The sequence below is a fragment of the Rissa tridactyla genome, chromosome 9, assembly GCF_028500815.1.
Source record: "Rissa tridactyla isolate bRisTri1 chromosome 9, bRisTri1.patW.cur.20221130, whole genome shotgun sequence".
NCBI classification, from domain to species: domain Eukaryota; kingdom Metazoa; phylum Chordata; class Aves; order Charadriiformes; family Laridae; genus Rissa; species Rissa tridactyla.
The window spans coordinates 28,465,535-28,492,721 of record NC_071474.1 but is presented as its reverse complement, the minus strand read 5'-3'; the positions used below and the strand labels follow the sequence as shown (position 1 = coordinate 28,492,721).

The 27,187-nt window shown below is 41.8% G+C and overlaps 2 protein-coding genes, 1 long non-coding RNA gene and 1 other non-coding gene across 9 annotated transcripts in view; 2 read left to right on the top strand and 2 right to left on the bottom strand.

Annotated features, from left to right (window-relative positions):
- The window catches only part of LOC128914773 (transmembrane 9 superfamily member 2-like), a 33,932-nt gene extending 27,934 nt beyond the window's left edge, over window positions 1-5,998 (bottom strand). Inside the window, exons 1-5 of the mRNA XM_054214319.1 lie at window positions 5,750-5,998; window positions 5,143-5,210; window positions 3,728-3,821; window positions 2,085-2,212; window positions 1,720-1,849 (exon numbers count right to left, since the gene is read on the bottom strand). Of these exons, the coding sequence (XP_054070294.1) occupies window positions 1,720-1,849; window positions 2,085-2,212; window positions 3,728-3,821; window positions 5,143-5,210; window positions 5,750-5,866 (537 nt within the window). The 5' untranslated portion in view covers window positions 5,867-5,998. The remainder of the gene's footprint in view (window positions 1-1,719; window positions 1,850-2,084; window positions 2,213-3,727; window positions 3,822-5,142; window positions 5,211-5,749) is intronic.
- A 2,422-nt stretch (window positions 5,999-8,420) lies between these two features.
- Window positions 8,421-11,003, bottom strand: LOC128914775 (uncharacterized). The gene is made up of 3 exons (XR_008468429.1): window positions 10,737-11,003; window positions 9,864-9,995; window positions 8,421-9,411 (listed from the first exon to the last, which is right to left on the bottom strand). It is a non-coding gene; the product is annotated as an uncharacterized LOC128914775 (long non-coding RNA).
- Window positions 11,004-11,127: 124 nt separating this feature from the next.
- RBMX (RNA binding motif protein X-linked) lies at window positions 11,128-27,091 on the top strand. Of its 6 annotated transcripts, none has more exons than XM_054214322.1 (10): window positions 11,128-11,228; window positions 12,619-12,745; window positions 12,947-13,053; window positions 18,556-18,727; window positions 19,840-19,956; window positions 20,327-20,441; window positions 20,530-20,655; window positions 20,732-20,835; window positions 21,330-23,580; window positions 26,115-27,091. In XM_054214322.1, the coding sequence occupies exons 2-9, from the start codon at window positions 12,637-12,639 to the stop codon at window positions 21,635-21,637; spliced, it is 1,158 nt and encodes a 385-aa protein (XP_054070297.1). In that variant the 5' UTR covers window positions 11,128-11,228; window positions 12,619-12,636; the 3' UTR covers window positions 21,638-23,580; window positions 26,115-27,091. The 6 variants fall into 6 exon arrangements, with proteins under 6 accessions (XP_054070297.1, XP_054070301.1, XP_054070300.1 ...); XM_054214325.1 differs by lacking the exon at window positions 11,128-11,228 and adding an exon at window positions 11,498-11,639 and having other exon boundaries at window positions 20,747-20,835; window positions 23,492-23,580; XM_054214321.1 differs by lacking the exon at window positions 11,128-11,228 and adding an exon at window positions 11,498-11,639 and having other exon boundaries at window positions 20,747-20,835.
- On the top strand, window positions 12,804-12,876 carry LOC128915384 (small nucleolar RNA SNORD61). The gene has a single exon (XR_008468624.1). It is a non-coding gene; the product is annotated as a small nucleolar RNA SNORD61 (small nucleolar RNA).
- Window positions 27,092-27,187: the final 96 nt, after the last annotated feature.

Here is a 27,187-nt window from a genome sequence, read left to right as displayed (position 1 = left end):
TTTAATTTGAATTAGGGGACCAGGTTGTCAGACTTGCTAGTTGAATTTCCAAGTAAGAAAAATTGTTTATTATTTATTTATTGTGTATGGCAATTGGAAAATTGGCTAATATACAACTTCTGGCCCCACCCAGCAAAATATGAAGGTGCCTCACATTAAATTTATCTGGATTCCTCTTTCACTATAATCAAGGTTCCCATCAGGAGAAGACTAGAATCATACCTGTGTCATACTATAACCCCACCTTTAGGTAACTCTTTCCTCTATTTCCAAAGTAACAGCTGAAGTAATAATATAGCTCCTCAACTGCATAAATGCAAGGATGAACCATGCTGTGCCACTGCATGATAACAACCCCTTTCCTGCACCCATTTTTAAAGAGATAATTACGTCTGCTGGAATAGGTATTTGGGTATACTTCTAAAAGATCATGACATTCCCCAACTCGGCCCCAACCCAGGTTATAGTCATATCCATGGTGCTACATACTTATTTCCCCATGTAACAATCACCCTGCTAGTGCTATGCCATGCAACATTCTCATCACAATTAGAATCTACAGACTAAAACTGACACTGGGTGTGACAGGTACATTGGCAGAGCATCCACACCACAGCCAGCACACAGGATTTGCACAGCACTTCATGGATACACACTACAAGCTCCCTAAGCACTAGGAAATTCAACATTGCTGGCTATGTACGGTGGCCCCCGCCTAAAAAAAAAAAAAAAAAACCACCAACCAACTTTTCATCCAAGCTGCTGATTTTGCTACAACAGTCTTCTGTGTACCAGACAGCTTCCAACTCAACTTACATCAGTATCAATTTAACATAAAACCAACCTCGCATACAAAGTAATAAAGCTGGACAACTAACTGGAACAAGTAATTTAATTCACAGACCTAGACTACTATTTTCAATAGTCTAGGGAGTAACCGAGTTGGAAGGTGACTGCAGACAGAGTAAACTCAATGTTCAGGATAAATGCATCACTTCCAAGTAGCATCAGACCTGCTGAACACAAATAAAGTGACTGCACTGCATACAAGCAGTAAGTCACACTGCAGAGCAGAGAGCGCTCTCCTCACTGAGAGGAGTGTGGTCCTTCACCCCAGGAGGGATAAAATTGTCTTACTATTATCTGTTACTGTACTAGTTCACCATGGAACTCCCAGGATAACTGACACATTTCAAATTGTTGTCAATATAATACTTTCCGTGTCACAGCTGTGTTTGTTATCTTCCGGCCATCTGGGAAAATCCTGACACATTTAACTTGTAAACTGTGCTAGACATAACTTTTGCAACTAGAACATACCGCTCATTTCTAGGTATTCACTAGAAAGCTTCTATCCGAAATCGATAAAAGAAGGTCTTGCACACAAATACAACACGGACAAAAAATGAATGAGTAAAAGGATGGATACACACGAAGTTTTGGAACAAAACCATCAGTTTTCCACGGCTTTTAGACACCAATACAATTGTTTCATAGCTTTATATTGGTCAAAAGCTCTATATGAACATTTTTTTTGGACAACTGTACCAGTGAGATACTGCATACAGAAGCAGCATTCAGCTTTGTCAGTGCCCACATTCTGAACATTAACGGCGTTTACAAGGGCATCTGTTCTTTCTCAGGAAAAAAAAAGATTAAAAATAAAACTGTAAATGAAATTACAACTGGTATATCAAAGAAAAAAGTTCAACCACTTACATTTATAACACAAGCATCTTTAACTCTACCATCTGGAGTAACAAAACATCCTATTGGAAATCCTGGATTACAGTACTTTTGTCCATCTTCCACATCATAGCACCACGTTACAGGCATGTTATCGATAATCCTAGACAGAAATCATCAAAGAACATGTCCTCAGAAAGGGATGCACCTTATTTCACACTGACATTTAACATTCATGTAATGCACATCGTTTTCAGTAGCACATACAAGATGCACAGTAGAAGACAACCATCACATCGAAGAATGAAGAAAGCAACCACTTAGAATATAGATAAAAATATAAAAAGCTAGCAAAAAAAACCCAAAAAAACCAGCCTCAAGCACTCATCTCAGCTTACCAGTGATGCTGATAATTCAACTGCATTCCTTTCTTCAAAAAAGCCAGTTTGCTTTTATCAGCACTGTTTCCTGGGTCATATGATCTTGTACAAACCTTCTTGCATGTTTCTTGCTTTTTAAAAGTGAACTGTTAAAAAAAGCACACAGAAGAGTAATTTCAGTTTTTCTTCAAAAATCTTTTAGTCTTTTTTTCACGTAAACCTGACTTTGAGATACTTCACTTCCTTGCTCTAAGTTTCTAAAGCCAGAATTTCCCATACAACAGCTTTAACTTAAATGCCAAGATTTATGTATACCCAGCACCAGTAATGCCCTTTCACATTGCTAAAAAACTCTTCAATAGCCCAGATAAACTACCTCCACATAAACCTTGAGGATTGAAGCAGAAAAGGTATTGCTTTTTTCTTTTAGCAGTTTGTTTTATCGTCTCATTATCATTTCATCATCTGCTAAACCAGACTTTAAACTACACTTTTTTTTTTAATGTTTCATTTTAATTTTAGCTATGCTTCCCCCCATGGCAACTACGTTTTAAGACAAGGCTGGCAAAAATGCAACAAGCTGCACAGCATCTATGCTTCAAGTGCAGACACCACCTAACACAAACATGCTCACATTTGTATATCAAACTTTTATTCCAACACAGTTCAGATTTACCTGTAAGCTAATGTACCTAAAACATGACTGAAAATTCTAACATTATCAAGGCCTGAGTGTTAACCAACAGCAGAGTATTTTCTAATTACTGCAGTGCGCAGTCATTTCAAACTAGTAATTATTATAATACTTTATCTATTCAATGGATATCCAGCGCAAATGACCCATCATGCTAGTTTCTTGTAGCCAGCGGTTGTAACACTTAAAATTATGTTATCTCAGAGAGTCAAAGAAAGAGACTTCTAGGAGCAGTTTACACAAGGGAGGTAGCATCACCTCCTCAAAACTACTATGAAAAGATGTGACTAGGTCCTGAATGACTGAGCAGCAGACTCAAACTCTGCTGCCTCTTTTTCTCACTGGGATTTGGATTATTTAGCAACCCTCACACACAAACATAGCCCAGGTTTCAGTTTCACCAGCAAATCCCAGTCTGGAAATTGCACTTGAACAGCATAGAGCTTTCAAGCATTACGAGCCAGTGTTTGACCACATCTCCTTAATTACTAATCATTTTCCCAAGTTGACTGGGCAGCTTTTTAGAGATGCTACATTTGGTCATTGCTAATGCAGGGCGTGAGACAGAAAAACATTACATACCTAATCTACAAAATACTTCCATACATTTATTTTACAGAAGATTTCAAGCAACATGCACCAACAATGAAAAACGCGGGTTTAGACAACAGATGTTAAGTGTGTACAAGCAGGGAAAAGATGACGGTCAGCTCCAACTTGGCTTCCCCTTCCCACTCTGGAAGTTGCTCAATAGTACAATCAAGTATATGAAACAGTTCCTGAACCTGGGGAAGGGAGTGGGAGGGTTTTTGTTTTTCTTACATAAACAGTACAAAGATTATACTAAAAAATAAATAAATAAAAATATTCACGCAATCATCAAGTCTTCAGCTAGGTCGATAGATTACAGCCATCAGAATGACAGCTATCAAATTTAAACAGGAACAACTTCAAGGGATAAAATAACCTTATACGGAGACGATGCTATTCTCTCCCCAAACAGCACTTGTCCAAGATTTTCTGATGGTCTTTTCTCTTCTGTATCTTGACAGAAGTCAAAACTGGAAAAAAAAGTGGAAAAGATAAAGATTACCTTTAATTTTTAATTAACATGTAACTGCAAATATCAGCCTAAAACAATTTCTTAAGTTATGTCCTTAACATGGTAGTTTTCATGCTTCTTCTGGTGGGTCAGCTACTGTTAGTAAAAATTTGAGTGCCTTTGCAAAGAAATTTGGCAGGGATTATATAGAAACATTGCTATTTTGGTATCAATTTCAACCAAGATATATCACAGCTGAAGCATCTTTAACAAAATGCACGATGCCTAGTCCAAGCACCCTTTCCAAATGGCAATTTAAACAAACAATAGAACGTTTCATATTAAGAAAAAGAGGATGCTACAGACTGTCCATTTCTCTTGTAAAAAAGTTTCAGAAAAATAACTACACCCCTTCCCTAAATGAGTCTTTACAAATAGTATTTAATGTGAAACATGTTCCAAAGAAGCTCAGTGGTTTTAATATTAATGTGCCACACTGCCAGATGGCATTCACCAATTCTTTTCAATTACATACAGTCTGAAACAGCTCAATATGGGAGAGAGAATGTAACTATTCCGGATCTTTGTTATTTAAACACAGGTAGCAGTATGTTATAAAAAAAAAAAAAAAAATCACTTATCTTCAGTAAATAACAGCAGTCCTAAACTAACTGGATTCCATAAAGTTTAATGCAAATAGAGACACTGTGGGTGTTTCAAGCTAGTCTCTGCTCTTGCTGCTAGTGTTGCACTGTACAGGGTAAGACCTGCAACACCTGCAAGTTTCTCTTTTCTGCATGCCCAACAGCAAGACTGCAAATCATATCGTGTATTATTGCTTAGTAGGCCTATAAATATCTGCAAAAGCAGGTAATGCTTTTCACAGACAAGAATCAAAATGAAAAATCAAGAATTAGATACAGAGCTTCACTGGAAAAAGGAAAAACAACAGTGACGCTTCTTCCAATTTCTTTTAGTTGCCAGAAACAAGAAACACAAAGCTCTCGTCTTCCTAGTTTTGACTAACAGGAAGAACTTTCAAACATATCAAAGTCAACACTAAATCGAGTACTCAGCTCAAAAAAATGCACCCATTAGAAAGCCAGCAGCCTTGTCTTCAACAATAACTGAGGACAGTCAGGAGGCACAGGTGTGGCCTTCATCCTTTCCACCCTCGTGTATTTCATTCCTGTTGCTGGGCACTGGATTTACTCTTCCATCTCTACATCCAAAATACTGCTTAAGAGAAACACACTACCCTATCAGGAGCAGCATCACTGCACTGAGAACAGAAAACAGGCTTCCCAGACGCTCCCAGAAGTCTGCTGCCATGTACTTACGCATCATACTCGTACGGCAGAACCGATTCCACTGAGTCCAGTCTGTTCACGAAGAGCTCGATGAGTGACTGAAACAGGCAAGGGCAGGGGGAGGAAAAGGATGAAAATACAGACTTGCAAAACCAAACGTGCGGCCGACACGAACCGCATGGCTAGCTGGCGAGGGCTGTCACAAGTCTGGGAGCTTGCTACCCCACGGGTGAGTTACCACAGACTTCTGACAGGCCCCGACCGCCGCCGCGGCGCTGGGCCACGCCGGGGCCGCCCTCCCTCGCCAGCGCCGCCGCCACAGGAGGCTGCAGCGAGGAACCAAGCACCGGCGAAGGACCCTCCCGGCGCTGACTGGAAAGTCCAGCGTGGAAAAGGGGGGGTTTCGCCATAATAAAACACCGGGCGCACCAAGGGAAGAGAGCCGGGGGTGGCTGACTTCCCGGAGCAAAGGCGGCCGCCTGAGGGAGACCGCCCGGGGCCCGCCCGGAGCGGGCCGGGGGACACTCGGCTGTGCCCCCCCGCCCCGCCGCCGGGCTCCCCCCGCTGGGGGTTTCCGCGGTGAGGAAAGCGGGGGGGGGAGACCGTCCGCGTCGGGCCCTCCCGTGAGGGCTCTCACCTTGCAGCCCTCGGTCTCCTCGCCCTCCTCACAGAAGCTAACGGGCGCCAAGCCGGGCAGGTAGAAGGCAGTGCAGAGAGGTACCACCAGCAAGAGACCGGCCGTCAGCAGCCTCATCTTCCAGCCTGAAGAGGCGAAGGCACCATGAGCCCAGGAAGCAACCGCAACTCCCCAGACCAGCGCCTTGCGGAGACGGCCTCGGCCCAGCAGCGGCGGCAGCGTCACACCCGCCCCGGGGCCGCGGCGCCTGCGCGGTGAGGGGGTGAAGCGCTGGGCGCCATCTTGAGGCAGGGCACGCTGAGGCCGACGGCGCTTCTCCTCACGGAGGCCGCCGCTGGCTACAGGAGGTTTGGGCGGGCCGTCGCCTCCCTCTCGGCGGGGAGGTGCTTTCTCTTCTTGCCTTCCACGTTCACCTCAGACCTTTTTCCCAAAGTCCCCTGTGATGACTCATACCATAACCTCTTTTCAGGCCCTGTCCCCCAGCAGAGAAAGACTTAAATTAGATTTTACTAGCTCAGAAATTAGGGGTGGAAATCCAAGATTTTGTATTGCAACCTTTATTTGCAATCCCATGACTTTCAAGAATTCTATTTGACGATTTTTTGATGGCTGGTTCAGCAGCTTGTGATGTTTGCAGCCAACAATGGTGGGATGCGCACCAGTCCATGGTGTCCCGTGGCTCCTTGCCACCACAAGGCAGCCACAGCGGTGCAACAAATGTGATGCCAAGCTCCAGGCTCGCTTGTTCAGGTGGCAATGGCGGGAGCAGCACTCAGGGACAGCTGCAAAACCTGTCTGAGAAGCAGGGTAAGTACAAGTGATGGCTGCAAGCCAAGCTCTGTGCTACCATGGCAAGACAGATACTGCTGCCTAAGGCGTTGTACTAAAGCCGTTGCTGTCAGTACTGGGTAGACACCACCTCCATCTTCCTCTCTGTATTTCCCGTTCACGCAAGCTGTTGCTACTCTGGTTTCCAACCTGTGACGTTACATTTGTATTACCCCTGCAAAACCCCCATGTCCAACAATTTTACCTAACTCATCAATCAGTAGTGAGTTGTCCTTACCGTAGGACAGCACCAGGGAAAAGGAGAAAGAACAAAGGGTGCGTAATAGTTGCTTGTCTTGTGTCTTTTCAGCTGAGCCTGGAAAATGTGAGTTGTCATTTCAGGCAGCTATAGCTATGTCTTAGGGACCTGCGATCCACTTTGTATTGCTAAACTGAAAGGAGACACAATTAGATCCCAAATAGGTGATTTGGGAAAAGCATGTTACGGAGTTCCAGTTTAGAAAGGCTGACAAAGTCAGTGCCAGAAACAATTGTTTTGTGCTGCTTTTATCCACTGTAGTCTGAGTTTTACAGAGGAAAAATGCTGAATTTCTATAAATACCTATCAAGTGACAGCTGCCTAGAAAATTGCTCTTTGTCATGAAAGTATTAAACTGATCTTTTCAGTTATTAGTTTTTGACTATGCATCTAAAGGGAATTACATTCCTTTTTTATTCATTCTGAATGAGTCTTATGTGATCAGGTTATTTATGTATTCATTAGTCCTTATCCCCCAGCTCTCCTGAACCCTTTATCCAGTTTAAACCCGAAGTATGATGAACTTGGTAAAAGGCCAATATGTTTGATGAAAATACGCAGCGTGGTACAAAGGGGATTCAAAGTACTGCCCTGTGTATGAACAGGCTTGTAGTATAAATTCAACTACATTGTTAAACATTGGAGGATCCACTCAAAAGAGTGACATTTTAGGTGAAAGCTACAAAAATTTTTTCATAAAATATTACCATCATGGAATGTTGTCCACCTGTCCCATCTAGTAGGCTCGTTTTTATGGTTATTGGTGAAAAGGCACAAAGTGATGAGTTTGTATCTATGCAGGTTTGTAAGTAATGTAATTAATTGCATTTCTTCTGCTTTTAAAAACGTAAGGAAAATTTTCTAAACTGTGATAATGCAAGGGCAGGTATATCTATGCTAATTACATAGAAACTGTCTTCTGTGTAAAGGTTGGTGGAGTTTTCCTCCTGTTTGTTTCCCCATTTATCCCATCTAAGTCTGTTTCCTATTATGTAGGTGCCAGTATTAGGACTTCTTGTTACTATCTAAATTTCCTATCAGAAAATTCAAAGTTGAGAGATCATTTGCAAAAGATACTGTCATGGCTATTCAGCCTTGAACTTCCTACTGAATGAAGCATAGGAGGGATTCTTTTCCATTCAGACTGCAGTTTCTTCCCTGAAGTCTTCTGTTGTTTTTCTACAAAAATTCAAACTTACAAAAAAGAAAAAAAAATGAGAGGAAGGGGAAGAATTACATATCCTCTAGTCCTCTAGGAAAAAGGTCTGACTTACTGAACTTGGAGCAAGACCATACATAAACTATGTAGTGGAATATAGTAAAATGCTGTTCCAGTTTGCAATGTAGACAGAATGCACGTTTTGATAAGAAGCCTGATCATATCTTCTAGGACAAAGGATAGAAGAATTTGGCCCTAATACAATTACAGCAGTTATGTTCAACCACTGTTTCAAATGTAATTATGTTCATGCTAATGCCACCTAGCTACACATACAGTACGTGTTAACAGAATGTTAATAAAATGAAGCCTGGAGTTACCAATAAAATATTATACTCTTCTAATCAGAGGAGCAAAAAGGGACTTTCGTTTCTATTTGCTTATCTTTCCAATTATCTGGGAGGCAGTCAGCAAATATACTACTATAGATCATAGAAGCACACAGAGACTTCGCATGTAGACGGAGACTATTTTAGCATGTTTCTTACAGGACTAACAATTCGCTTTAGTTTTGCCTATCTGTTCCAGGGAAGACTCTGAGGTTGAAATTCTTCTGCACTGAAACTAGAAATGGAACCTTTTTTTCATATGATAATTGGATGAGTGTCTAGCTATGCCATTCTCCAGCAACCGCATTGTTATCATATGCAGTGCCCTCCCACTTCGTTACCCTTTTCCCATGCACAGTAACAGCATCCAGGAACTCTTAGCATCTACGCTGGAAAGGTGATCATCTTTAAATACGTACTACAGTCTAGAGAAGTGTTTGAGAGCTACCTTCTTTTGTGTTCTCAATAGATCTGTGAGGTAGTCTGAAGCAATGTTGCCTTCTGCTTTCCCTAACACAAAGAACAGTTGAATATCAGTATCTGAGCAGAGGAGGCTGAAAAACTGAAGATAAGAGTTTGATGTTCTCTTATCAGGATGCGGCAGTTATGCAGCTCTTGTGACTGTAATGGCACTGGGCAGTACCAGGAGAGTCCATAGACTCTGTGTCACCTCTCAGAAATAAAGGTCTGTAGAATACCGCAAGGGAGAAGTCACAGAGGAGCTGAGCAACATCCATCCCATGTGTTAGGAAAGTGGATAAAGCAATATGCTGGAGGACCATATTGTCTCCTGCGACTCTGACAAGACAACACAGTCTGGGAAATTACAACGCTGTTTCCGATTGCTTCAACCCCATGCATCCCCTCCTCCTCCATGCAGTCGGCACAACTAACGGTGTGGGAGGAAGTCGGGAGGGCAGTAGATGCAGACGGGAAAGAGCGTTTTTTTTTTCCTTTCGCTCCCAGCAGGTTCATTGTGGGGCCCCCCCAGCTCTAGGGACATCTCAAGGAAGACACACTGTGGTATCTGTAAGGAAAAGGACCTTGGTATGTACAAGCAAGAGCCCGAAGAGGTACCAGGCACGTCTGCCTACCACATGGCATGGATACCTTCTGAAAAGCCCTAGGAAAAACCACCTGATGACCTGCCACGGCTGAGGCAGGTGCAGTACAGGAACACGGAGTGGCTCTGGAGACCAGCTCCTCAGGCCAGACAGGCATCCCTCGGCACCGCAGAGCCCCAGGAGTGCGCAGGGCTGGCCCTGCATGGGGGGCTTCGCTTGAGGTTCTGTTCTAAATCCTCTGTTTAATCCTAGTGGGATTTCAGCCTGGAAACCAGGTGTATTAGATAATTTGCCTTGATACATCTTGGCACTGTTCCCTCACTGCACAAGGATGAGTCAGGAGCGATACGAAATCCTAAAACATGCAAGGAACCTGCAATTCCTTAGCTTTTGCATCTTGTATAAATCAACTTACTTTCTTCAAGGAGCAGGAAAGGGCGTTAGTTACAGGCCCTGGCTACCAGTTTCAGTGACCATGTGCACCGTGCCTCTGGAATTTTTATAAAAGGTAAGGGCTGGAGACAGACAGACTTGCAAAATAGCCATCCTGTTTGAAAACCACACAGAATACATAGTCAGACAGCTTCCCTTTTGGGTTTGTTACTTAAGTAGGTTAAAGAAAAATCCATTTTTGTTTCTGAATTAAAAGACTGGTAATTAGACTGCGGGACTCTTAAGAAAACAGGCCTTGTTGAGTGGTTTAGGTAAGCTAAAAGTTCAAATTATGAAAACGTAGCTAATTCCTGTGTGCACAGGCTTCCTCCTAAACTTTTCAGCTACCAGGCTTAGTCAGCAAAATAAAAGAGAATCACAGAATGGTTTGGGTTGGAAGGGACCTTAAAGCTCATCCAGTGCCACCCCCTGCCCTGGGCAGGGTCACCTCCCACCACACCAGGTTGCTCCAAGCCCCGTCCAGCCTGGCCTTGAACCCCTCCAGGGATGGGGCAGCCACAGCTTCTCTGGGCAACCTGGGCCAGGGGCTCACCACCCTCACAGCCAAGAATTTCTTCCTAATATCTAAATCTCCCCTCTTTCAGTTTAAAGTAATTCCCCCTCGTCCTATGGCTCCCCTCCCTGATCCAGAGTCCCTCCCCAGCTTTCCTGGAGCCCCTTGAGGGACTGGAAGGGGCTCTAAGGTCTCCCTGGAGCCTTCTCTTCTCCAGGCACCCCAATTGAACCAGCACAAAAACTTTGTGTTATCAACAGCATATTTCATTTTAAACTGCACTTATTTAAGTCTCCGAGGAAGGAGCACTGACATGCACATATATTAATTAACTAAAATCACCTTGAGACTGTTGTAGCTGGCCAGATTTAACCTCCCGCACAGACACTTCCGCAAGTTAAACTGACCCCATGGCAAGCGATTTCGCTTCCAAACTACTGACGCAGCCACTACTTCGGGGATCCCACTAAGGAGCGGGACCGGGAGCAGACAAAGCGGTAACGGCCACCCGCCGGGCGGACCCGGCCGCGCTCCCTCATGGCGGCTCACGGCCCCCGCCCCACCCCCGGCCGGTGTAAGCCCGGTCCCCGGGCAGGACGGGGATCTCCGGGCCCGCGCCCCGGGCAGGACGGGGAGCTCCGATCCCCGTCCCGTCGAGCCGCCATCCCCCACCCCCCGGCCGGTCCCGCCACCGCGGCGCGCCGCTGCCTCCCCCTGCCGGCCTCGCCGCCGCCTGCATCCGGGGCCCCGGCCGGACGGTGACGTCAGCGGTATAAAGGCCTGCAGCGCCTTTGTTCGCCCTCATTGCGCAGTTGCAGGCCGGTGTGAGCGGAGGTGAGCGCCGCCCGGCGAGCTGGGCAGGCCCCAGGGCTGTGGGGAGGGGGGAGCTGGGCCCTGCGGGGCGCGGGTGGGCCGCGGCAGGTGGTGGCGCGGCGGAGGGCCCGGCCCGCGGGTGAGGGAGCTGTGCTGCACACGGCCGCCGCTACGGGCCTGAGGCGAGGCGCGGTGGAACCGGGCCTGCCGCCCCGTCTGTCTGGCCCCGCGGAGGGTGGGGGGAGCGGCGCGGCTGTGGTGGAGCGAGCGGAGGGGGGTCCCAACCGCGTGAGGCGCGCTGGCCGCCATTTTAGGTGCGGGGGGTTTTGCGCGGGGTCCCACCGCGTGGGCCTCCGTATCCTCGAGGAGGGCGAAGGGAGGACGGCGGCCGCGCCTGGAAGGTCGGACGGATAGTTCAAAATGGGGGTTGAGGTGCGTGGCTGGCTTAGCGCTGAGGCGGTCGTTCGGCGGCGGGAGGGAGAGGAGTCCCTGCCAAAGGTGGCCGCCATTTTGTGGAGGTGCCTGGAGACCGCGGTGGGTCTGACGCCCCCCTACTCCCCCCACTCCGGTTCCCCGCTGCGGCCTTTTCTGTGGCCCGGCCCTCGCCGCCCGGGGCGGGGGGGCGGCTTTGTCCCGGTTCTGCTGGTGTGGCGGGGCAGCTGCGCAGGCCCGCCTTGCGCGCTGCTGCGGGCTTTCCCGCCATTGGGCTGGAGGGAGGCATGCGGGTAACGTTTGTCCACAGGCGCCAGGCGTTTTGCCAGGCATTTCGAGCTTTTGCTTTGTCTTTGTGTCTGGCTCTTCTTTCTTTAGTCCTGCTCCCCGCCCCCTTGCCTTGGCCGCGGCCTTGCTGTGTCGAACTGCAGTGATGGTCTGGTGTCCGTTCAGGCTGACACGTTGTTTAGGCCAGGACTTTGGCGTGGTGTTATTGTTCTTTGAATAATTTAAAGAATAAGCGTAATTTACAATACTGTCTCAAGCTCACTTTAAAGTTAATATTTTGTTATTATTTTGACACACTAAGTAAATTTCTTGAAACATCTGTGGCAGGATTTAGGGGGAGGGAGTGCTAGGATTACCATCAAGGGCAAAAAGACGGTAATCCTGAAAGACTTATTGTGTTAACCTACACTGCTTGATCTTCCAAGAGTTCTCATCAGTGCTTTGTTCCACTTTTTAAAGTTAATCTATTTGAAATAGACAATATAATACAAAGCATTAACTGAAGGCAGTACTGTTAGTTGCTTCAGTCTAAAAATTTTTTTAATATTTTTTATACTTTATATGTCTTAATTGACATCTTGCTCAAGAAAATGCGCTTGTACTTTTGAGGAAGGTCGTCACTTATAAATCATGAGGCGGTATGGAAGTCTGTTGCAGTCTGATGTTAATAACAGCCTTATGCTTCTAATAGGTCATTTGCAGAATCAAAATGGTTGAAGCAGATCGTCCTGGGAAACTGTTCATTGGGGGCCTGAACACAGAGACTAATGAAAAAGCCCTCGAGGCTGTATTCGGCAAATATGGACGCATTGTGGAAGGTAAAAAGCAAAAACCCATGCTATTTTAAGATGCTAAAAAATAAAAAGCAACAACATAGCTGTGATGACTTTTTTAGCATTGATCATTTGAAATGATGGTGCTTTCGTGTCCTCTAAGAAGTTCTGAGCTTAAAAGGTTAAATAAAGGTTAAGTGTTGTTGCCTAATTACAGAAAAGGGTAACATGGCTTTATTTCTGCAGTGCTTTTGATGAAAGATCGTGAAACCAACAAGTCCAGAGGATTTGCATTTGTCACATTTGAGAGTCCAGCAGATGCAAAAGATGCTGCCAGAGATATGAATGGAAAGGTAGGAATTAAGACCAGTTACATGTCACCGTTGTTACTGACCAGCAGTATCGATATTTGGGGTAAATAAACTAGTAATAAAGTTGGAAAGACAATGAGTTAGAGGATCCTGGAGACAAGTCATAACTTTAAATTTGGCAAAATGTCTCTGTGTCCCTGAATCTGGAATCACTTTCTCATGATTCTGGATTTGACAGTAGAAAGTGAAGTCTGGCTATCAGTCAGTTATACTCACTGTTTTTCTTTCTTTTTTGATTGGTGATGGAGGGCTTTCTAATTGTCAGCTCTTCATTTTTGCATGTCTCCTGTAATGTTTTTGTTTTATCATATTTGAATGCAGTACTGTGTAAACTACACTTGAGGGAAGCGACTTACCTGAAAACTATTAATGTTTCCCTTAACATGGGTTTCATGTGACTTCCCAACTGTGCCGGAGTGCTGATGCGCTAACTGGTAATTTGTAGATATCCTTGTATATTTGTGAGTTGTATCATCAGTCTACCTGCCATGTTTGAGGAACATCTTGACAGTTTACGTGAAATAGCTTTGCAGTTAGCCAGCAATTGAATTTTCTTATGTATACCATACAATGCAATGGTATAACTTTAAGAGGAAATAAAAATTTAATGTGTATGTAATGTCTTTAAAAACCTGAGAATTTAGAGTAAAAGTTGTGAGATAAATACCAAGATAGTTTGTGATAGGATTGTAGGCTATTGTGATCTGTGTCTGTTACAGGATGTGTTTGAAAAGCTAGGTGCAAGTGTGCAACTTAATTGTCAACAGCTGCTTATCTTCAGAGAGGTGCTGTCTCTTTAGGCAGTGAAAGCTGTTGTCTTGGTTAACTTGAATTTCACTCTGGTCTTTTCATGCATAATCTGAACAGTTGGGTTAAGGTCATGCTGCATTGGCCTTTTTTCTAAGCAGTGTCTCTGAGATGTTATTCATGTAAGGTGAAGAAGCCTCTACTGATCCTGATTAACACTTGAGACTGATAGCTGTTTGTCTTCTTTAGTATAAGACATAGAAGTGGAAGAAGAATGTTAGTCATTGCAGTCAATAAGTAAAACATAATGGGTATGTGCACTTTAATAAGAAAATGAGCTTGCTGTAGTGTTCACAGTGAACACAAATAGTAAAACTTCCTTGTTTTGTGTTATAGCAGGCTTTCGGCTATGTGTACTTAGTTTCTGGGTGCTTCAGGACAACCTCATGATAACTAGTGTTATTTTCTTTTAAATAAGTTAGTGGTTTGTGTCAAGGCAGACAGTGACAAGTCAGATAATGTCCTTTCTGTACCAGCCTAAACATCCTTAAAGGTGCTCCTTAATTTATTTATCCATTGTGTAGTTTGCTACAGTTATGAGGACTTGTTTACTGCAGTTCTTAAACACTGATTTCCTCTGAAGTAGTCATTACATTGAACCTCACCTAAGGTAACTTCAAGCACCAACAGCTAATTGTCAGGCTGAAAGGAGTTCAAGTCACTAATCCTGAGTGTGTGTGGAGTGCAGCTTTCAAATGAAAATCCCTCTGAAAACAGTCACCAGCTGTTCTAAATCTTGAATGTTGTGGCATGTGTTTGGTCACATTGGAAACATTCAGAAAAGTAATGCTTAGTAAAGTAACTAAATGAGATTGAATGTTTGTGGCTGAGGTAATGTCTACGTGTTCTGGAATGCACCATCTGCATCGCTGTCAAGAAATGCTACAAAGTACTGCCTTGTGTGTCATCAGTCTTACAGTTTATGTCTTCCACACTACGAATCTAAAAACACCTTCACCTGCTTTGGCATTTGAACATCAAATAGTGTGTGAAAAGAACATCCTCACTGAGGATTTGGCCTAGAATGATGTTTTTAACATAAACCTGTAGGTGCTGCTGTGTATAGTTCCAGTTCTATACTGGTCTATCTTGGTTTGACCATGGATATGAAAAATGTAGATGATGTTCATGAGGTAGTCTCTCCTCATCTTCAGAAAGCCTTCTGGACAATAAGTACTGCTTGTACCTCAAAAAGACTCCGCATTCTGGATTGGAGGAGGAGCGATGTTTGAGGCATGCTGTGCGAAGAGATCATTACAATAAATGGGAACTTGAAGTTTTTCTGTCCATTTGGAAGTGATGGATTTGGAGTGCTCATGAGAATTTCAAGCACTTAAGAAGGAGCAGCAGAAGCCCTGTGCAGACAATAGCTCAAGCAGTCTGTAAGGAGTTAGCTGACCTGTCTAGCCAGGGGGAAGAGTTGTGCACTGCTGGTGTGTTGCTCATTCTGTCATTACAAAGGAATTCAAAGTTGCAGCCAGTAGAAGAGGCTGACTTAGATTTCTGCAAGAGTAAATTTGTATTTGATTTTTTGCTTTGCAAATGTTCATGAAAAGCAAATATCCAATGTTTGCTTCTTTATGGGTGGGGGGAAGGAAGAGGGTTAATTATATTTCATGCTAAAATGGGACAAGCAGAGACTAGTCTAAGCTTGCTTGTTGAAGATTAATTTCCTTCCTGCAGAAAGAGGTCAGGAGATAATGGTTTTGGAGTGGGGGTGGAGATTTTTCACTTAAATTACTTTCCCTGCCGAATTGGATCAATGTTAGCATGTCTGAGCAGCACTGAAGAAATGTTAGAAGTACTTTATCATAGTAAATTATTAGCCTTCTTTAAGAAGAGAGTTAATTGCATGCTATTCAGGTCTACATCCTAATGTCACAAAATGCACATGCTTATCTGGACACAAGTGTGAATACTCCCAAGTCTGTAGTGGACATTCTGTGCAATAAGCTGTTCGCATGACCTTCTGGTTTTAAGTCCTGAAGACAAAATGGATAATTAAAGAGAGAATATGACCTTAGAGGAAACATCTGGGACAAGCCAAAGACTTAATTCCAGTGTAGACTTGCCAAGCCAGCTGGATTGTGTTAATATGTTGGAAGCAAATACTGCAACCCAAACAATAGTCTAAACTGTACTCAGCGCTACGGAAGGCTGTCTTCCTCTAATCAACAGAAAGTGTTGCCAGTTCTTCTGGTGAAGAAACAATACATTATGTAGAAGCTCAGCCTGATAAGAAATGATCTTCAGTTCTTGAATATATTTGGTGAAAGGAAGCCCACTTGATGTGCCATCAAGGAATATGCAGAAATGGTGGAGTCACTGCAGCATCAACAATAAAATGATCCATTGGAAAGGAAAGGCCTATGCGATGTCAGGTTGCAGTTTCATGCAAGTTTCTGTAACAGTTTCTTGGGAATACTTGATTTCTGCCCCAGTCCCAAAACTTAGCAAATTTCATTCATCTTTTCTGTTGGAACATGGAACAGTTTGCAGGACAGTTCTCTAATTCTGTTTGTTTAAGGTTCCTCACCTCACCTTACAAAGCTGTATAGCTTGTTCATTCCACGTATAGGAATTTTTATGATTGCCAATCTGTTACTATTCTTAGATGACTCATACCTTAAATGAATTTCCTGCTTTTTAGCACCAAGGTGACTCCACTTTATGGTGCCCATATGATATTAAAATGCTACTGTTAACACTCTGAACCAAGGTTAAAACACCAGTTAATGAGTGTTTGTGTTGGCAGCTGATGCTTTGGGCTCATGGAAAAAAAATTCCTTACTCTGAGATGGCTTGTGTGAATTCTGTCTGTTCAGTGAGATGAAACCTTTCTTCTTTGGCCTAAGAACCTATAAAATGAAGTTGTCCCCCTCTGCTTTAAAATAGGACAAACTTTGACAAATACCTTCTGGTTAACAACAACAACAAAAATTTTCTTGGACCTAATAAAAAGGTCTTTTTGGACCTTGGGCGTAGCTTTTAAGACTGCTTGCATAAAGCAATTTTGGAAGAAACATATCTTTTGCCTGGGTAAGATGCATGAGTGCAAGGCAGAAGGAAATAGGAGGAGAAATTATAAGGAAAAATTACCTCCTACATATAAAAAACAAAGAACTTGGATGCATGCAGGTTTTCAGAACCCGTGCTAGCAGAAGGGGATGGTATTTGATTTCCAAACTTCAAATAGGCTGTTGGGAATCTACCATGAAGTTGAGGACAGCAGTGGTCATGATGGCAAAGCTTGAGGCTTCAAGCCCACTGTTCCTGTTTTGAGAAGGATGACTGAGACAGAGGAAGGACAATGGCAAAATAACGAGATACAAACTGAGAAGGTCCAGATGCAGTAATGCTCCCACCTGGAATGTTTCAGCTTGTCATGCCAAAAGGCTTTTTGAGAAACATTCCATAAGTAAAATATTTTTATTGAGTCAAAGCCAAGACCAATATGATTTTGCTAGTATTTCTTAACTTTTTTTCCTAACAATGGATCAAGTTGGACCTGTGGATATACACATGGGTTTTTCAAACAACTACATATGGTGGCAGAATACATGAGATGCTAAAGAGGATGATTTCAGAGAGGGCTAGATTTCAGCAGAGAACAAAAAAGATGCAGGATCTCAGTAAACAACTATCACCAATTCAGAGTAAGACATTAATGGCAGTCATGTTCTTGTTCATTTATTGCAGCAAAGAAGTGCAATAAACAACAGTTCCTGCCTGTATAATTCATCAGTCATCATAGCAGAGTTAAGTATTTAACTGCTAAAAAAGGCAAATAAGCTGTGTTTGCCAGGGTAGATGTGCAGTAACCTAAGGTCAGTAGAGCTTGTGATACTAGCTCTGCTATAATTACCAAATGCGTGGTGTCTGAAAGATTATACAGAAATTTGATTAATTAGGTTAACTTACTCAATATGTCTTACCACCTGCTCATGTTTGAGGTGTAATAGTTGGCTGCAGAGCTTCTGTTATTGCAGATCTATATTCAAAGAAAGCGTCCACTTTTTTCCCCCACAAAGTTCCCAAACAAAAAAAACACCCAAAGCACCTCCACTCTGGAAAAGCAAGTAATAGAGTAAATCATGACAGTTAACCTTTCTTGAAACCCCAGCTTGAAACAGTAGAAAAGAGGGGTGAATTATCATATTCAGTCTGCTTTGTAGATGCTGAAATTACTTCTAAATACTTCAGCGATCATCGTTTTATCAGGACATCAAGAAAATGTACTAAACGGCCTCCCCATTGCCAGAAATCCCAACTGAAGCTAAGATACCTTCAGCTTAATCCTGTAACTACTGATGCAGTCCTAGTTTGGTACAAAAGTCCGTGGCAATTGGAAGTAAATTGGAGATCATAAATGGTGTTTCATTTACAGAATAAATGACATGGGGCTGCCGTAATCATTGGACACTTGTATTTTTGCTGAAAGTCCTTTCTGATGCTGCTCTGTTTTTGTTTTTTTCATCAATACCACAAGAATGAAGTACTGTAGAAATTAGGCCCAACATGCTGCTGAGTACATGGGGACTAATACTGAAGACTGAAATCAGTTCTAGAGTTGCTCTAACTGTATAAAATGGAAGCCCTATAATAGCGAAGCAAGAGGGGCTTAATTTAAGAAATACAAACGTGACTGAGCAGTAAGTAAAGCAGCTTCTTCTTTAGTCATTAGATGGGAAAGCAATTAAAGTGGAACAAGCAACCAAGCCATCCTTTGAAAGTGGTGGTAGGCGTGGGCCGCCACCCCCTCCACGAAGCAGAGGTCCTCCCAGGGGCCTTAGAGGTGGAAGAGGCGGAAGTGGCGCGAGAGGACCACCTTCAAGAGGGAGTCACTTGGGTATGTATTTACCTCTCTCATTATATACTTGGACAACATACAAGACAATCCCATTGGAAGATGACAATAATCCTACTGGAAAAAAAAAAAGTCAAACAGCCGAATAGTGCACTCCTTGTTCTTTGCTAAAATGATGAAATATGGTCTCAGCAGTTTAGTCAAATTTTTGATTAGGCAAGTACACCTTAAGAAAAAGCTTTCAAATATGAAGATTCCCTTCTACAACTAACACTCCACTTGACTTTTGGCTATGAAAGAAAAGCAAAACTCCTGCCCTGCACGTGAGGAAGGAAGCTTTCTGATACTCAAGTTGAAAAAGCGATTCTCTTCCACCAGGGAAAGGGAACTGCCTTTCATTCTTACTAGCGAGAGGTCTAAACTTATTAAATTTTAGGACTGATCCTTCCAGATCGTAGTGGGAGTTAGGGAAGCGAAGCCTTGTTTGTTGTTAGAAAATAGTAGTGTGTTGAGTTGAAGCTTTCTGAAGTGGAAGGATAGTACATTACTTGATACTGGATATTCTTTAACTTTAGATATAGATATTTATTCAGAGACTTTTCAGTATCAAAACAAAACTGTTGCTTAAAAGAAAAAGCAAGCAGCACCTGAGGTAAAAAAGTAAAAGCTGTAATGTGGAAAAAAATCCCTGCAAATAGTGAAAACTGCTGTCTTGATGAGTCTGTGTAGTAGGTTCTACAGACTCTGTAGTGCCTCTGTTCCCTCTCTATGTAGGATCTTCTCTAGTATGTCTTCCCAGGTGGCTCTTGTCTTCTGAGAACAGTAACTTGTTGAGCACTTAAGCTGTGACTGATTACAGGTATCAGCTGTCTTTCTCCCTTGTGTCACACCCTGTGGCTTTTGAATAAGTTCTAAAAGACAGTTCTTGGCAGGAATTTAGGCTGTGGAAAAGTTAACTTGGTGGGCTCTCATTTCTGCCAATAGCATCTAGTAGTGGCCAAAACACAAAGGAAGGCTTTGAGGTCTAATTTTAAGGATTTACTGTTGCTCATGTAGTGGTAATAACAGTGTCTAGGTTATTATAGTTCAGGCTTTAGGGCCATACAGGTGAGTATCACAGAAATAACAAGTTGGTTCATGGCTTATCCTTCTAGGCTCTTCGAGGGGGCCACTTCCCATGAAGAGGGGTCCACCTCCACGAAGTGGAGGCCCTCCACCTAAGAGATCCGCACCTTCAGGACCAGTGCGTAGCAGTAGTATGGGAGGAAGAGGTAAGGACTTCCTGAATTATTTTGTTGCTTAGTCAGCTGTGGCACCTTAGTCTTTCTTCAGAAACTGTTGCAAATCATTGATTCTAATTTAAATCTGCAGTGCAGTAGTGCATTGTTTTTCTAATCTATTGGTTCTCTTCATACCAATATAATTTTGTAGCTGTGTATAACGATTTGGTATGACTTCATGGGCATGTTCCTTGCAGTGCTGCTTTAAAACTGTACAAATAGAAATGTAATGCATTATAAGCGTAGGCTACAGAGATGCTTTGAAATCATTATAAACAGTCTGCTATACTTACTTGCCTTGAGAGTTCTTTGTGTGGCTAAATGCTAATTAGGTTAAAAAATGTGGACTATTTCTCTTAAGCTCCTGTGTCACGTGGAAGAGACAGTTATGGTGGTCCTCCACGCAGAGAACCAATGCCGTCACGAAGAGATGTCTATATGTCTCCGAGAGATGATGGCTATAGCACTAAAGACGGGTAAGTTCTTTTACTAATTTAATTGACTTTTGATCCTGACCTTTTGAGATGTAACTTAGAGCTAACATCTCAATTCTTGTTTTTGTAGTTATTCAAGCAGAGATTATCCCAGTTCCAGGGATACACGGGACTATGCGCCACCTCCACGAGACTACGCATATCGTGATTATGGTCATTCCAGTTCACGTGATGAATACCCCTCTAGGGGATATAGGTACCTACTGTTGGATTTTTCTCCCTTTCATTTTATTCTTGCTGTGATCTTACTGATTTGTACTAAGTCTTAGTAGTCTTTCCTCCTATAGCGATCGTGATGGATACGGTGGTGGACGTGACAGGGACTACTCAGATCATCCAAGTGGAGGCTCCTACAGAGATTCATATGAGAGTTATGGTAAGAATTCATTTTGAGGATTATGTAGTAATCTGTGTCATAAAACTAACTGACTAGGCTGTCGTGTTTTAGGGGGAAGTGGCACACTTTCCCCCACACACACAGTGAAAGTGCAATTGTTGGTTATTGTTTGATCATCTTGTTAAATAAGCTATAAGCTAAAGAAGCAAAGTCTACAGTTCAGAATTGCAACTGTCTCTGGAAAATATGGCTGAGTTTCTTCTCTAAAATAACAAGCTGTTCTGGAATACCCAGTAAAGAGCCTGCCTGAATAAACACCGTCTTCATTCCTTCAGAGTCTTTAAATCCACTCACTGCCTGATATGCAATCCCCACTTTAAATACCATTAACGTGGCAGATTATAGTAAGAACACCCCAATACATACAAAAGAGTAGCAGTAAACATTTAAATACAGCAATTCTGTAAATTCAGATTGAAATTGTTATATATAACTTATGGTGTTGCCATATTACCTGACCATTGACCCTGCAGGTAACTCACGTAGTGCTCCACCTGCACGAGGGCCCCCGCCATCTTATGGTGGAAGCAGTCGATATGATGATTACGGCAGCACACGAGATGGATATGGAAGCCGAGAAAGTTACTCAAGCAGCAGAAGTGATGTCTACTCAAGTGGCCGTGATCGTGTTGGAAGACAAGACAGGGGTCTTCCCCCATCCATGGAAAGGGGCTATCCACCTCCTCGTGATTCTTACAGTAGTTCAAGCCGCGGAGCACCCAGAGGTGGTGGCCGTGGTGGAAGCAGATCCGATAGAGGTGGAGGCAGAAGCAGATACTAAAAACACTCTTAAACTTTTGGACCAAGACAGATTACTTCTCAAAACAAACAAAAAAAGCAGCAAAGTGGAAGCTGTTCTATCTTTACTACCAGAGGACTACTAAAAGGAAAAGTTGTTTTTACCTTTTTTTATTGTTGCCTGTTAAGTTTTCCCCTCCATGACTTTTATGGTTTTGTGAGGAAAAGTTAAACCAATGTTTAATTTCATTATAAAATTGTTAACATTTCTTTCAAAAAGCAGATGTTAAATGTATAAAACTTGAGCTGTGTACTAGTGTTGTAATTTTCAAAGTAAAGTTTCCCTGAAATGCCACACTTCCCATCTGATTTTCCTCATGAATGGAACAAGCAGTTCTTAAGATCTTCCACACAACATCCAGCCATCTAACATGGAGATGGATTGTTCTACATGTTCAGCATCTCATTCTTAAACAACATATTGCTTGTGATTTGGAGGGTGGTGGGGATATTCCACACAAAGTTCAGTTTTGCCTAGAGTTTGAAGTCACAGTGTTCCCAGTACAAAATGTCTTCTGATCCATGTGTAAAGAAAAATAGAGGATATCATTCACTTAACCTGAAAGAGCAAGTGGATAATACTATTTTCTGCCTTCCTACTGATTAATGGGGAGTTTGAAAAGATCTCCTCTCCAAATAAATCATGTACGTGTAAGTCAGCTACAGAATACTGTAAAAATAAAAAAAAAATTGACCAATTCCATCAAAGAAGCTGCAAAACGATGCTTACTCATACTGTTTCAAATTTTTGCAACTCTGTAGTGTTTCACTTTTAAAGGAACATCTTTGATTCCAAAGGAGAAAATAAGATAAGCAAAGTCGTCTTTCTCTCCAACTTCTCAAAGGCTTATGGCTTCATATAAACAAGTGAATCTTTCAGCATTCCACAGCTGATTTAAAGCATCAAATGCCTGTGAAACAGCAAAGATGGTAAGCAAAGCAAACTAGTTTTTCAGTCTAAGTCAAAATTGAACCAAGTTACCTTCTGCTAGTACAGTAAGACAAGCTGCACGTCATGGCAATGGAAGTGCTGTCTAGACTTTTTAAAAAAAAAAAAAAGGAAATGCTTCAATACATTAGAAGTTCTCCAAATTCAACATTTCTTCTTGGATAAAAGCAATTTATGTCACCAATTTTGAAACTAAAGACAATGCAGCTCACTGTAGACAGAATATTGCAAAGTAGGGTTGGGAGGGGGTGTTTTGTGCCCAGTATCTTCCAGTGAAGATGCTTTAAAAGGCTGCGTATCCTATATTTTAATGAAATTAAAGCCTTGTCAAATCAGGAATTGGTTTAGATTGACAAATAGCAGCTCGGCAATTGGGAGTTTGAAGCAAGCCATTGCAAACTTGACGTTTAGTTGGATGCCTGACTCTGTTTAGTTTGACACTGCATTAACAGGGATATCTGGTACGTGTGGCAGAACCTGTGGCAAGTTCTTACGACTCAGGTAAAGCCATGAAGTTCAAAAGATGCTCTTGAATATAGTAGACATGAAGACCTCCAACTAAAAAAAAAAAAATCACAAACCCAAAAGCTTTGTACTACTGTTTAGTCCTCAGTAAATTTTGTCGTTCAACTTATGGATTTAACATGGCAGTGCACCATTGAAAAGGAATGAGAATCCATAAGCCATGCAACCTGTCACTAAGCCATTCCAGTCCATTCCAAGCCAGTGAATCCTCCACCACTTAAAAGAGAAGTAGTAAAACTTGCAACAGAATAATCTGCAAACCCAAGCTTGTGACTTTTTTTTAAATGGGGGGGAAGGACTATAGTTTGACTTAGTCTGTAAAATGTACTTTTCTCAATTTGTTGTATCTTCTCTTGGTTGCAGGGTGATAACTTCTAGAAGATGCCCGTGAAGTAATGCTGGTTCATCTGTGTTGATGGCAGAGATGAGTGGTGCCTGTACCAATACGTAAGGTAAATATTATACTCGTGTAGTATCTGGAAGGAAGATTTCTGGTTGTTCTGTTTATAGATTTGGATGGACGTTCTTGGTGGCCAAATAATATTTTCAAGTTTCTGTTTGAATTTTGGAGGAGGAGGTTCAAATAGGTCTTTTAAGCCTACCAAGTTAGGAATGGCAGAGAGAGACTTCTCATCTGCAGAAATTGGTCCAATTTGAGTATGGTTGAACATAAAATAGGATTAAAAATGCGCTTTAAATCACGCTGTAGAGAGTACTTGGTTTAGGAATCTTCATAAGACCAGACCATAAAAATCTGAATTGCAATAATAAATGTCAGTATATACATTTTAATCAGTCTTGTTAAATGTCCAGAACATGCAATTTAGTGGTTATACAGAGTATAGTCTTTGATTAGTAATTAAGCTCTGTGGAAGTCCTTGGATTAAATTGCAGACTTCCAGGCATCTCTAGAAGGGTTTAAGACGTAGGTCTGCTGTGTTTCATGACTTTGAAGCCTACCCTGTTAAAACAATTTTTCAAGTAGATGTAGGAGCAACTGTCTTCAGACTTTATGTGGAAGAGTGATTGCGTCTTCTCTTTCTCTGATAACTCAGAGAAAAAAAAAAGTGGTAGTGGCTGTCATACTAATACAGCTTTTTGGAAAACTTCTACTAAATAATTGTTATTAAAAAAAAAAGGAATAACTTTTAATGTGTGCAAAATCTGTTAAAATCTAGTCTATAGTGAAGGATAAGGATACATCCCTTTTTTAGGGGAAGTAAGCGTGTAAGGAGCGCGTGTACTTTTTATGTAACTTTTTGATTAGTTTTCAAAGTACTCTGTAAATGTGAGAACATATTTTGCTGTTAGTTTCAAATATTGCTTTTAAGAAACAACTTTGAAGTGGTGAAAAGAAAAAACTGTGGTTGGTACAGTGTTTTTCGTCTAACACATGGTCACCGATTTCAGAGAAGTTCCATTTTGTGTGAAGGACAGGCTGTGTTGCATACTGTCTGATGTTTGTTATCTCATTTGGCTTAGTTACTCTTTTTAGAGTCTCAGCAACACCAACTAAATACTGGTGCAATGCGTTTGTCAGAATATGCAGTAATATTTTGTAAATACTGCTGATAAATTGCTCGTGTTACTTCAGTAAAAAAGAAAACATACGCTTTTATTTCAGGGTGATGGATTGTGTTTCAGATCAAATACAGAATGATTGTGGGTATTTTCTGTTCCTAGTTATATATGCATATAGTTACATAAAATAAAAGATGCTGTCTGACCATCTTCTTATTTTTCTGTCACTTGATAAAATTTCCACCAACAAAAAAAGTGTTGTTTTCCTTATCTTCATGTGATTGTTGAAGTATAAGTCACACTTAGATAAGTGTGGCTGTTGAAATATTTAAACCACAAATCCTCCTGGAAAGGACACCATTTGAACTGTAGGCATCTTTTTAAAGATAAAAAAACTAACCTGTTTTCATTCAAAAATCACTTTTCATTTAAAAAATCACTGGTGTCAGTAGTATGGTACCAAAGTAAGTGGGTTAGGGAAATATGTCTAGAAGTAAGCTCTTCTCCTTTGCTCCCCCACCAACCTGCAAAAATTTAGCAAGAGTAATTTTTTAAATTTGCAGTTTGAGGCTGATACATACACATCATGAATTCTCTAATAAAGAGATGGAATACTGTCTTTAGTAGGCAACTTTAAAAGGTTTTGCCACATCATCATGTAAGTGTCGTCAGAATGTGTTCAACTTTTTTATACATGTGTGCTGTGTTAGCTTTAATTCTCTGTATTAGCTGGGAAGCTGAAGGTTAATTACTCCTGGGAAGTGAAAAAGCTTCTCTCTTTTGGGAAAATTAAGTGCTTTTTTTTCTCCATTCACTAGATGTGTTTTGTCACTTACTGGTGGTAGTGGGCCATGTTGTAATTAATAAAGATATTAAAGGCACGCTTCTTCAGCCTACTCTGCAGCTTATAAACATTTCTAAATTCTTAACAGGCGTGGTGCCAAAGTTAGTTCAGGGAGCAGTACATAGAACTTAACTGACTACGTGGCAGGACAGGTAATACTAATTTTGTAAAAAAACAAGGATGTAATTATACTAATTGAGCAAGCTGTTCACCTTTTCTTGATCACAAGTTTTATTTAATTTGTAGCGGATCATTATTTACAGATAAGTACCAGTGTGTATACCAGTTTATTATAGGATTCCTGTGTATCGTGCTGAGATGGTCAAGAGCTAGTGGGGTTTTGTGGCAGGCAGAGTTTGGAGGGGCATACACACAGGAATTAGAGGGATTTATTTAGTACTTGCTCTGGAGACAATGTCGTACAAGAAGTGTGCGTTAACGTAAGGAGTCCTGGGATGGTTTTGATTGTTGTGGTTAGCTATTGATGTATTTTCATGCTGTTGTGACAAATTGAGTATAACCCAAATGTATGCATTGTGTATATAAAAACAATCAAATATGATTTAGCTTTTTTGTGTTTTGGTTTCTGAGAGTGTGCTAACTTGCATTTCCTTTTTTCAGTTATGGTGACGGAGGCGGCAGTGCAGCAGTGGATATGCGTTGGAAAATCAAAGGATAACAAACTGCAACTGATAAAGCTTGGCTTTTGAGCGTGGTGTTACACACTGTTTGTTTCAGAGGGTTGTGTTACCATTCAGGAATTGGTCTCTGAAAGGAGCACTACTAATCTCTTGGATATAAAAAAAAAATTCTCAGGTGAAAGTCAGTTGCTGTCTGCCGTAGCTAACATCTTCCAAGAGTCAGGAGTGAGCCTTTTTTTTGAGTGCATCAGTAGATTCTGCAGCAGAAAAATATTCCAGGATTGCCCTTTACAGAGGGTGCTTTCTGTTTATGTGAAAAAAAGAGCAAGTTACATAGAAGTGAGTTTACTCCTCTAAAATACAGAGGACTAAATTGTCACAAATTCTTTTTCACCAAGAAGCCGTGAAGAGTTTTACTATATTCTTACATCAACAGTTTTATAATTGTCCAGGCCTTCTGGACGAGAGGAAGGAAGTGTTGATGTACTGAGACAATATTAGTGATAAATCCCCAGAATAATTAGTGTTCTTGTATGTACTAGCTTCTCGCAAAACTCCAGACCAGACCAGCATCTCTTGCAACCAGATGCTTTCCCCAAAACTTTGTCTTGGTTTTGGTGCATTTTTAGCTTACATATGTGTTGATGAGCCAATGTATAAGAGAGAAGTCCTTGGGCACCAGTATTTCATGTAGAAAACTGAACTTCTAATTGACTGAAAACAGTCATGGCTAATAAAGTTTATATTGGCTTATTCTGTGGTAGACATAAAATGATGTCATTTAAACAACTAACAGTTTATAATGAGGGGTTTCAAACAAGCTTTGGGTTTGGGAGTAAGAATATCACTTTAATCTTCAGTTGTGGACTGCAGATTCTAGGAGTGAGTCTGCCTGTATGTAGCAGATGGGTAGAATTGCAGTATTCCCAGAGCCAATAAATTTCCTGTTAAACAAAAGCATTCCGGGTTTTGGGTTTTTTTTTAAATTAAAAAACCTGTTACTCAGTGCCACCTGGCATGGTAGAAAAGATAACTAGTGTTACATACTGATGG

Excerpts from the sequence above, each read along its gene's own strand:
- RBMX (XM_054214320.1), top strand. Across the intron at positions 12,746-12,946 it reads ATATGGACGCATTGTGGAAG|TGCTTTTGATGAAAGATCGT; the intron begins GTAAAAAGCAAA and ends TTATTTCTGCAG. Across the intron at positions 20,836-21,329 it reads AGATTCATATGAGAGTTATG|GTAACTCACGTAGTGCTCCA; the intron begins GTAAGAATTCAT and ends TTGACCCTGCAG.